Source organism: Helicoverpa armigera, chromosome 6 (assembly GCF_030705265.1).
Source record: "Helicoverpa armigera isolate CAAS_96S chromosome 6, ASM3070526v1, whole genome shotgun sequence".
In the NCBI taxonomy this organism is placed as follows: domain Eukaryota; kingdom Metazoa; phylum Arthropoda; class Insecta; order Lepidoptera; family Noctuidae; genus Helicoverpa; species Helicoverpa armigera.
In genome coordinates, this window is record NC_087125.1 from 1,268,268 (window position 1) to 1,280,445 (window position 12,178).

The window sequence follows — 12,178 nt, forward strand, 5'->3', positions numbered from 1 at the left end:
CATAGGACGTCCACCGCTGAATATAGGCCTCCCCCTTTGATCTCCACAGATGCCTAATAACGGAATATTAATAATAAAATAGCTAATGGATTTCTTTCAACACGTCTGAACTGGCCATACTCCGAGGGGGAAGGGGAATAAAACAACAGATGGCAAATTAATAAATAAATTATTGTTAAATATTACATACTGCACTTACATTGGCTCGTTACATCGGATAATATACATTCACAAAAACGTACAAACACAAGTTCACAAATACAAATTATAAAATAATATACTTTGAGCAATATAAAAATAAAAAACCGAATCACTCTATAATCTATATCTAGTTATATACTATTAAAACGTTTGATACAGTAATGTAGTTTAGTCGATTTTTGAAAAACTGGTAGGGTGGTACTTTAGTACCAAATACTTAAGTTTTAAGCTAATCATCGCAAGTGTTATTATAAAAAGCTTTAGGAATGTAAAGTCGGCTTTAATTCCTTTCTAAGTTTGGCAATGTTTATTTTATAAAGCTTGTTAAAATTAGTGCACTATAGTTTTGTCATTCGCCATCGATTACTATTTGTTTCTCACTTGAGACATACAAATCAAGACACTGACACATTCCTTTCCTCTTGTAAAGTCTTAAACAATTCAATATGTCCATCTTAATTAGATCCCGTGCTGGTCGCTACTGGCTTTGTGCTTGCTTTCAATAAATGCGGGTTCAAATGCTGCGTTCCAGGAAGACTTCGTTATACACGGTGTGTTTTGAACAATTGGATCAAGGCAAAGCTCTTTCACAACCTCTCAGTTCAAACACACACTGTGTATATGAATAAATTTCAAAATAACCCGACGCGCTCAAAACAAATTTAACTTTCAATATTTTGTTGTAAGAAAAAAATTGCTCAAAACCTGCAGCGGCGGTACATTTTGCTATTTTTTTTTTTACTTATAATTCTCTACACTGAGTTTGCCTCGCATTTTAATTCTAATTACATTATTGAGTATAAAACGTATTAAATACATCAAAAAGATCTAGTAACTTACGATCATTGCGTTTTGAGATATGACTTGTGTCGCACGTGTCCGTTATGATAACTTGCAGTAATTATATGAAGACACTAAACTATGATTACTATTCTAATGAACGTGACCTGTGTGGTGTATGCCACAACTGCCACAAGTCCCGTTAGTAGAATAACACCCATGTTTTGGTATTTCAATTAATTATACTCATTCATGTTACATTTTCATAACCACTTTCAAATATTTTTGAAATAATTTATACATATTGTACAAATACAATACCTAATTTTAGGAAATGTTTCGTCGAAATTTAATTCCATAATTCTATGTAGATACAATGCAGAGCATATAACTATGTATGTATATTTACATAATTACTAACACGCGCCTGTAGTGTAACCTCACCTCTGAACTAGTAATTGCATTGTTTCACACAAGTGTAGACAAAAGTTATATCTCAAACATATCACATGTAATTAAATATAGTGCGTTATCAATGTCAGGAGACATTGCCTTCTCAAGGATGTTTTCCGTTTAAATTATCTAAGGAAAATCATATTTGAAGCATCCTCGACGTAAACTTCCAACTCATTAGTGAATAGCAACAATTTAGCAAATGCAAATGAGACCAAATACATCCAGTAATATTATGATAATAGTTTTACTTTATTTTCGGTATATTATTATTTTATTAATATAATCTCAAATTAGTCATAGAATGTGTTACGTAGTTAAATGCAAATAATATAGTGACACGCGCAAACATTACACACTGAGGAAAACATCCCCGATCATCTATCATACAGTGTTACATGTAACCTAACCTTATCGCTAAGTTTTCGCATACAAAAATCTCTACACTTGGTGCATCATCAACTGTCAATGTGTAAAATAAAAAGTCCATACAAAAATAAATGTTCCTGTGTAAAAGCTATTTAGTTAATACTTGCGGCTACGGAGTGACAGCCCGCGGGTGCTACAACTCAAATATCCAGGTCCAACTTAAACGTAATAGTCGAATGTGATTCGTATTTTAATTTATATATTGTTATCTACAAAATTATTAATACATTATAAGCAATTAATATGTATAAAACAACAAATAAGCTGCCATTGTTATTTTTACATGTGCTTCGAGACGCGAAGTGCGCACAACTAGTTTGTCCGTTAGATACATAATGCATGACATACAACCGTTCATTCCACTTAATAATAACGAATTCGAAGTCACATAATACAATTATCGCCGCGAATAGAACTGATCTAATTAAAGACTTTATTCATTTAAAGCTTACACTAACATAGGTTAATAATTAAATTTATAAAAAATTGAAATAATATTCTTATTTGTATAAATTCATATTATTATAATGGTGTATTTGTGACTGTGGCTAATTAACCGTAAAGTTTAGTTTACAAACAAGTTGCGCGCACTAACTTCATAACGTAAAATAAATCTGCAACATAACAGCGTGTGATGCCGGCGTATAATATTGACTAGCGATTGTCACCTCAGTGGAAATCAACCCTTTGAGATTCCATGCCCACTACACCAGTTTAAACTTTATTTTTAATATATTCACAGGAATATTACCTGGATCCTATTTGTCATTTTATTAGTGACAAAATGGAACTGGTTTTGTGTAATACAGAAGTCTGTTGCGCGCTTTCTTTTCACGACATTAGCGTGATAATCGTATTCATGACAAAATAATTATCGCTACACATTACGTAGCGTGGATCAGCTTCGTGTTTCATTTGTATGATGGGTGATTACTTCATTTGTCAATTTGCCACTAGAGGTAATTAATGAAATCACATCTATTTCGTCGCGTGTTGTGTACGACTTGTGAGCAATTTTCTCATCAGTATGTCAGAAGAAATATTTGCTTAATTTATGCTGCTTTTTTGTGATAAAGTTTAAACTGGCATAGTATCAACCAAGCGTTACCTAATTCGTTGTCATAAAGACTAAAACGTAGGAATATTGTTAATGTTTGATATATTTGACTACGCGATCCCACTAGTCAGACTTATACAGTTGGTGCGTCCGCGCGAACTAGATCGTTCTCAGTCCGCGCGGTACTAAACCGGCTGCGATTGACAACTTGTGGACGAACATTGAAATGTTAGAAGGTAAGGAATGTTTTAATAATACTTTCAATTTTGGAGTATGATACTCAAAATTTTAAGAAGTTGACAATAGTTTAGGAAATGTTATAAAAAAGTGACAAAGGTTGATGATACCACGAAACTGCCAATCGCAACCGAGTCCTTTGCACGTTAAGCACGATAGAAAAACCTTACAAAATTCCCACTCACTTACAATAAGTTGTCTCACACGTTCCACGATTTTCCCTGATCATGACTTACATTATATCTTACTCGGCCAAACATCACATGTGTCCGACAGCGACTCGCTCGCTCCGACGCTACACCAGCGATTACATATGCGTAAACACAGTTAACTATAACTCATTGTAAAAATTACACTATCCAACTTACCTAAATAATATGATATAAAATGTTATTAAACACTAATAGAGATAAAGAAGCCAATTTTTGGTTTTGTTATTGTTGTAATTAAGTCTAGGCGTTGCATCAACGCCGTATCGTACTAAGTCATAGTACAATAGGTGTTCAGCAACGGACAGATTCGCGCGACATTGTACTATTGAATGATGCGAATCGCTCGGGAATCTGCCCGACTCGACAGATGGACTACTTTCGTGCAAAACCCGGATACGAACGGTACAAAATTGACAATGCATATACGGAAGCTCTGAACTAGACGAAGGAGTAAATAGTGGGTGATGCGGCTGCGGGTTCAGCAGGGCTGCGTGGCCTTGGGCAGCGGACGCACGAGGTACAGCTTCTCGCCCTGCTTGTTGGTGTAGATGGGCGCCCGCTGGTAGTGCTGCACCAGCTGCTCCAGCGCCGGGAACTTGCGCTGGCCGATGCAGTACAGGCTGCCCTCCACGTGCACGCGGAAGTGCTTGTTGCGGCCCGGCGCCTTCAGCGACACGGAGTAGTCGCCCACGTTGGTCTCCGAGTCGCGGATGAGGAAGTCGCCGTCGTGGCCGTGCGTGTTGAGCAGCGCGTCGCAGTGCGTCCGCGAGATGGCGCCGAAGTACCAGGCGCGGCCCGCCGGGCCCCCGGCCGGGCCCCCCGCGGGGCCCGACGGGCCGGCGGCGTCGTAGGGCTGCGTGAGGTAGTCGGCCAGCTCCTGCAGGTAGTTGCGCGGCACGAGCCCCACGTGTCCGCGCGAGTCGCGGGCGCGGTACCACTCGGGGTCGGACGGCGGCCGCTCGATGATCTCGAGGCGGTCTCCCTTCTCGAACGACAGCTCTTGCTCGTTGTTCGACGTGAACGAGTACAGCGCCACCTGCGGGGGACACTGACACTATTATTTACAATGGTCTTTTACTAAAGCATTTTCAGTTTTCGCATATTATAAATTACAATTAAACAATCTCAGCCAGCCGGTAAACATAAACATACATTTTGTACCACATTACTTTATTATAAACACGTAGAAATATGTGGCAGTTTCAAAGGTAAATTTTACCTTTCTGGCTCATTCAACTTTGCCTCCCCAGACCCCTGACGGGATTAGTCCGCCACTGCGTATCTCGCAGATGAAGTTATTTCAACAATAAGGACTCACAGTATTGTGATGTGTATTGGTACTCACCACGATGTCGAGCACGTTCTCGGCCATAGCGTAGGTGTGCACCGGGTCCTCGTTGTCGCCCTCCTCGCTCGTGTAGTTCGATGGAAACCTGAACAACCAGACATCATATTATTACCAAATAAACTCGAGTTATAAAAATACTACCGGATTTACCATGTAGCAAGAGTGCAATTGCTACTGGCCCCGTATTTCCATCAAATATTAGCACTCAATTGTTTCAGAAGTTACCCTTGGAAAATAGGTATAATATGCGCTTTTAATGTTATCTTAGCTGAGCAGTTAATTGGTGTTACTCAATCACAACATTATTATTTTAATTATTTACTTATTTGTTTTATTAATGTTTTGTGTTACCAAACGCATTGAAATGATACAAGTATTGTTACACTACAAATGCAATTATACTGGTCGGTTGTTATAGATAGACTGCGCTATAAATTAATTAACTTCTATTAACCATATAAAGCTGTGACATATAAGATCGTTATAAATAGCGAGCTAATAAATAAATAAATTGCAAAATACCACATAACATACCGATACAAAAATGTCAAGACTGTATATAAAGCTATAGAAAAACTATTGAATGCATTTCTTGATTAGTTCATTATTGCGACAATTATTTCAGTTACTAGTAGGTACTACACGAGACAACTTTATTCCCCCTTTCTCTCGAGATACTTAAAACAGAGTTATGCTTGGCTCAAACGTTGGTCTCCAGCAATAATAGTCGGAGTACTCACCATCCAGTATGCTGTTGGTACTGTCCCCGCCACCAGCCATCATTGCTCTTCTCAAGTATGAGGATCCTCGTGCCCTTGGTGAGGGACAGTTCATCGGGCTGCTGGGCTTGGTAGTTATACTTGACGACGGCCGTGCCCAGCGCGTCGGCGGGCTCCACGCGTCTCCCGCCCGCCTCGCCGCCGCCCCGCACCGGAGAACTGTTCGACGGCAATGTCTTCGATCCGGAGCCTTTCTTCACCTTCTTCTTGATACTGGAAGATAGGTGTACGTGTACGTTATTATTCATCATCATTGTGGGACGAATAACCGCGGACTGATTAATTCAAATTGGTGGTCGGTGTGTTGTCAGCGATTCGCATTGTTCTCAGTTCTGATTTCACACTTGAGACGTCACTACATGTCTATAAGATTGAGGATTATCCGTATGTATTCTAGCAGTCACTCAATATCACTATAACATAGGAGAGTAAAAGAAGCGCGTGCGGCACGGAATAACGAAAGCAGTACAAATGGCTTATAGGCAACGGCGCAGCGACTGATGTGTTTATTGTTATTATTTCCTCACTAACAATGTTCTGGCATATTTTATATTGGCTTGTTTTCTTGCTATGTTTTCCTATTGTGTGATGCTTGTGACACATATATGATATCTGAATGAACATAATATGAATACTCGTAGTACGCAGATGGAATTCACCTTATACAAAGTGTTTTAAATTTTTCGAAAAAAAAAAAATGTTTTATGAGACCTCATGCGGCTCATACGTACTTACAGTATAAATAATTGTGTAGTATTTTTTTACAAATATATACAAACTGTTACTATGTGATATGTCCTTGATACAACAGTTTTCCCTGCACATTACAACAGTGTACGGAAAGAGAAACAGCTGATATCCGCAGCACTATCGTACGCTTATTTGTGTACTTTGAATATTGTTGTAACACGTGGGAAGCTAGCGTAACATTACAATGTAAACTCCATTAACAAGACAATGTGTGACAATTCCTAGAAATCTACTTGAACTTTTACTTGTGGAACCAGAATTAGATAAATTCGACTTTTAATCACTTCTCTGTCCCATGAGTCATATGTGATACACACCGATTGTTTAACTATTGTGTCTGCTTCGTGGACAATGAAGTGGTTAACCAAATAATTGTTGTGATGTGGAAATCTTCGAAAAATCTGATGATGTGGAAATCTTCGAAAAATGTAGTTTTGTGAAGAAGTAGGTTTTTTCAACTTTTTTTCGTTCTACGTACTTAATTCTTTTAGGTTTATTTGAATGAATGATATATTTATTTGCAAGAATATAGGTAGTTAACATCAGTTCTTAACATCTAAGGGTTTCACTATATTCGGCATTTCTGCCGTGCAAATATTTAGATTTTTTCATCTTCCACATAGCATGCAGTACACATTTGTCTAATAATAATCAATTACATAAAGTTACTTGTTGTTAAGTTATTTGTTGACTAGTTTGACCTTGTCTTATTAATCAGAATCAGAAGCTTAAAGGATGTTTCAACATAATATGTACCTGCAAAAATAAACTTAAATAGTAGTTCTATTAAGGAAAAATATTCGGCAATATCATTATGGCATAGAGTGCATTTTAGCAGCTTTTTTGCTAAATGCACGTTCGATAGCGCGCATGTCACCTTTGTCACACATAGATAACACTCAAGATCGCGGGATGTTTGTTTTGAGTGCAAACTTTAGATTACTGCACCTAATATTTAAAGCAATATGTCATCGGATATCTTCGTCCAATGCATTTTATTTATTCATGGCAGTTAAACTGTATAGAATTTTATCAAGTTAGAAAAGTGAAGGTACTCTTTCTGTTACGTTTTTACTGGATATTTCCTATGCTTAAAGGTTGCAATTGCATAAATAAGAAAGAAAGAAAGAAAATAAATTTTATTGCGCAACAATAGACGCATACATAAATGATTCAGGATGCTTACAGATACTCACATCTTCGTAACTTATGTTGTAGTGTCACAGTACTCGGATACTAAAATGTTCATGAAGACGTTTCTTTAATTTGCAAGTTCATCTTAGCACACTGGCTAAATAATTCCTCAAACCCGGACTTATACTACATACCTAGTACATCTGCAGTCAAACCATATCGTGTAAACAAGGTTATCATCATATTTTGAATAGTTTACAGATTGCAGACCGATTTGCGAATATTTCGATTTATTATACTGCACATCGGGTTACTAGCGATAAGCATTACAAATATAGTTGTGCATTTTATTGATTGTTCGTATGCACTGTGATTCTTTGTATGGTATGATAAGGATTATGTAGGTACTATAAGGTTTTTAATGTTAATACAACTATTCCTACTCTTGGAAACTTCTAACAAATGTTATGAAACAGCTAGAAAAATTCCGCTATCGACAGTGAGTGAAGCGTGCCATTTTACAGCCACTAGGGAGTATAAAGCTTGTTGAGGTTTAATTAAATAATCATTTGTTGAGTGCGTTCAGCGCAGCGACAGTGTCGTAGTTATAAGGCACTACTGGCATTTAGAAAATATACCCTTTGCCTAAAAGAAGCCTTCCCTATGTAATTAATAACTGTACAGTGCACTCTACTCAGTCAGCCTTCCAATAAGTAACTCCTGAGTGGTAATGTTTTACCACGATCAACATTTGCCTAGCATTTCCCCTACTATGTTAGGGTCGGCTTCCAGTCTAACCGGATTCAGCCGAATACCAGTTTTTCACACGAAGCCATCTCACCTCCTCAACTCAGTAACCCTAATACCCCTTTTTTGGTGAAAACCCTCCCGCTTTGGGTGCAGCGTGAGGGAGTGTCAGATTCTATTGACTAAAATCCACCATGTTTTTTCTTAAGCCGTTTATGTACCAGGGCCTCGTAAACTCTTTCGGACAACCTCAAACCCAGTCCCGACAGGCTTTGGCCTTAGTTAGTCCATTGGGGCCCCCAATGGACTCTCTTGCTTACCATTCTATACAATTGTTCTGTGGGTCTTACCTGTCAAACAACGAAGGCTTCTCCTTCTTGACATAGTTGCTGGGCACATACCCGGACTGGGAGCGCGCGTTCTGCACGCGCCACCAGTGCTTCGAGTCGTCCAGCAGCAGGTAGCGCTCGTTCTTGCGCAGGTCTAGCTCCTGCGCACCCTGCGCCGCGTAGTCGTACTTAGCTACCACGTAGCACACGTCATCCTGAAAAGAGGGAAACATTGAGTTAAACCACTAGTTTCTTGCCGGCTCTTCTCCATGAGACCAACTTTTTGGAACTAGTGTGACGTTTCATAGGAGCCTGCAAAGATCTATTTGTAATAAAAACATTTGACTTTGACTTTGGAGGAAGGAAGGATGAGAGTGTAAACATATTTAGAAAGTATAAGAGTTTATTGTTGTCATCATCAGCCTTTGCTATACGTGTTGGGATAGAAAAGACACTTCATTCGCGAATTACTATACTTGAGCGCGTGTTACTAGGGTCTCTAGTAGTCTCGGTAGTTAGCTGATAAATTGGATGATTATTTGACGAAGATAAAAGTCGTCATAACCGCCAAACGAATCACGATCATAAACATCAAAATAACTAAATCTGTGTATTCTTAGACAAAGCGTCGATGACAGCACAGCTAGCCGGTGCTGTGAAGGAAAAACCCAATTTGTTTACAATATGCTGATAATACAATGCAGTGAGCGTATTTGTAGTAAAACACTCATTATTCCGGTAATTCCTGAATGTCGGATAATATTATTACGTCAGGAAAACAGGTCACTAGAAAAAGGCGGATTTATCAGAATATGTTTAGTAATTCTGAAGAATCTAGACTTGTATTTATGCACTCAGCATAGGTAAGACACACCGTCAAATCATCTTATTTAAGCTAATGCTTAAGTTGCAGGCCTGGTGAACCAACTGCCAAAAAAACAGGTTATCAGTTTGACCTCTGTGTATTGTATGGTAGGTTGGGTGTGATTATCTCATGTTTAGCTGAGCCGATTTTGATGCGGTTTTCAGCATAGATAGTATTTGTCAGACTTAGGAGAAGGTTTCAGGTATATTATTGAAGTCAGTTATATTTTTATGTAAAAAGTTAGTTGTTAAGTATTTTAGATTAGTATGGTCATATGGAACTTACATGGTCCTTTTTATAAAGTAAGAATAAAGTAAACAATGTAAAGCCACAGTCCAGAATAATAGTAATGATTGATTATTTGTTCAAGTGAAGCTGAATACATTTTTAATGCCTGTTTGTTGTGGTTTCAAAGAGGTTTTCCTGTTTGTTCCTTACTGGTTCTATTTGTGCAAAATTGACAGATAGTGACAGTTCAATGTACAATGTAAATAATCTAATTACAATTTACTAAATATCAGATTTATTTCTTCTTATGATATGCTTTCAAATCAGTTATAAGAAGAAAATTACAAATAACATAAAAATTATTGATTGACAGCAAATACCTTCAGTCTTTAGTTTAACTTTTACATAATTATATCAATAAGAGTTTGTGCAGGTGTGCATTCATTCAATATTTATAGTTGAAAAAGGATAACCATGTAGGAAAACTAAAAACATTACGAAATCATTCATTGTTTGTGGTTTCATTGTCTCTATTGATATTGCTGTGGTGGGTTTACACAAATTCATTGATATTACCCAAATAAGCAAAGCTGAAAAACTTTTTCCTTTTTTCAACTTCCTACTCTCAGATAGGTATTAGGTAACTTTCTAGAAGTGAAAATACCCAACATACTACTTGTAGTATAATTTGTTTTTAATCTGTTTAGCCTTCACCAGTTTTTAAGAATTAGCTTCCAAAGCAAAGCAGCTAAGTACCAGCCTATGTGACCACCTTAACCCAGTTACCCCATTTTTATTAATATGAAAAATTATTCCCCTTGGACTGGGTGGAAGCTACTAGTTAAGTAAATAAATTAAACCTTCTCTGAATAATATGTTGTATTAAGATAATCAGTCTAATTTAACTTATACATGCCATCCACCCTGACTCATTTCTGATAGGATAATTGTCAAATATGTACATATCCAGAGTTCATATTTGTTCAGTTATAATAAGCCTCATTGGGAAGGTCATTGACTAATAATAATAGTATTCGAGTAAAACATTAGATAGTGAATTACTCATTTCCTAACATGCTATGTTTATTACTAATTTCGTCATCTTCACTAACTTCCAACTATTTCAAGGCTGATACAGTTAATGTTGTGGGCATTTTGAAACAATGTTTTATTTTGTATAAGAATTCATTATACAATGAAAGCTTATTTCAGGCTATTAGATTGAATTTAGGTAGGAACATCTGACTAGGAATTTTCTTAATTATGAAACCAGTTATCCCTAACTATTTATTAGCAGACATTGTCTTGAAGAAAAAATCTGTTAGCTTTTTGCTGTATTTACCTCTCTCATTATCAGAGAATTTATGATATACTAGCAACCCACCCCGGCTTCACATAGGATATCAGTATTTTCACACAAACTCAGCCTTTGCTAAATGCTAAGTTTCTGCTGAGTGACATGGTGTGCCCTACAAAGGTGTCATTACAATGGGTATGAGCTAATTTGTTCTGTATCTTTTGTTTTATCAATTACACTCACTTCTCCATTCAACATGCTAGACAATGTGGTGAAGTGTACTCAACTGATTAACTACACATAGATTTAAAAAATTGTGAAAGTGTTAACAACATGAATAATAATGCATAATGCATGACAGACATACTGTGAGCCAAATAGTGCAAAAACTACTTTAGCTAATCAACTTCCTGCACAGTTAATTCCAAATTACTGCCACTTTATTAAAAGTAGGTACTCCTGGCCAATCAGAATCATATTCTAGCTAACTCTGACCATTCTGCTATCTTCTTTACTGCAGATTTGTATGAAACTAGTTAGAAAAATTGACCCTATGATGATTATGTGGAAGTTGTCATACCATTATATTACTTTTAAGTAGAGCACCAAACAGGATATGCCAAATTAAGATCATTAAGCTAGCTGATGATTATGTTAGGTAGTGGGTGTCTAGTGAAGGTTTACCTGTGCGTTTTTCCCGTGCCTCGTGTTGGCCATGGCGTGCGGCGCCGGCAGCGGCTTGTTCGCCCACACCGAGTCTGCGGCGCGCGCCGACCGCGTCTCCAGCATGACACCCCCAGCTACGGATCCGGTCGGTCACCGCACTCGCCTTCACTGATACATTGCGGCCAGCACTGGGACCACTGCACTGCACCACATACACTGCACTCTCGCAATAACACCACACCGATCGATTCACGACGCACCACCACTACAAAATCTAATGATTGTTTATTGTAGGACGTGCGAAAATCTGATCGAAACTCGAAAGCCAGAGAGACACCAAATGAGCTTAGCACTAATCGACCCCTCAGATCTTCCAAATGTATAATATTGCACAAAAACAATTGTTATGGAAGTGTCTTATAACATTTATACTATTTTTGGTAGGATTTTCACTCAGTATAACATAAATTAACGATTAATTTAATGAAAAGTCTCACTTGTCGGTGGGGCAAACGACGAATCAATAGACAACTTTATTTTTTTAGAAAACCAGGTGGATCATAGACTATAATAGATTATCATTTCGATGCTCAAGTTTTCAATTTCTTAGGCGATTATTTTCAATTGAATTGAACTCTAGAAAATATTTTCCTTATCTATGTGAAG

At 37.6% G+C, this 12,178-nt stretch overlaps 1 protein-coding gene across 2 annotated transcripts; it reads right to left on the reverse strand.

Annotated features, from left to right (window-relative positions):
• Positions 1-152: 152 nt before the first annotated feature.
• On the reverse strand, positions 153-12,057 carry LOC110381585 (SH2/SH3 adapter protein dreadlocks). 2 transcript variants are annotated; one of them, XM_021341933.3, is made up of 5 exons: positions 11,531-12,057; positions 8,478-8,671; positions 5,458-5,709; positions 4,715-4,802; positions 153-4,417 (listed from the first exon to the last, which is right to left on the reverse strand). In XM_021341933.3, the coding sequence occupies exons 1-5, from the start codon at positions 11,633-11,635 to the stop codon at positions 3,848-3,850; spliced, it is 1,209 nt and encodes a 402-aa protein (XP_021197608.1). In that variant the 5' UTR covers positions 11,636-12,057; the 3' UTR covers positions 153-3,847. The 2 variants fall into 2 exon arrangements, with proteins under 2 accessions (XP_021197608.1, XP_021197615.1); XM_021341940.3 differs by having other exon boundaries at positions 153-4,405; positions 11,531-12,056.
• Positions 12,058-12,178: the final 121 nt, after the last annotated feature.

Coding starts and splice junctions, on each gene's coding strand:
- LOC110381585 (XM_021341933.3), bottom strand. CDS start 11,635: ATGCTGGAGACGCGGTCGGCGCGCGCCGCAGACTCGGTGTGGGCGAAC. Junction 5,710..8,477: donor AAGCCTTCGTTGTTTGACAG/GTAAGACCCACA, acceptor CCTATCTTCCAG/TATCAAGAAGAAGGTGAAGA. Junction 4,418..4,714: donor AGAACGTGCTCGACATCGTG/GTGAGTACCAAT, acceptor TAATAGTGTCAG/TGTCCCCCGCAGGTGGCGCT.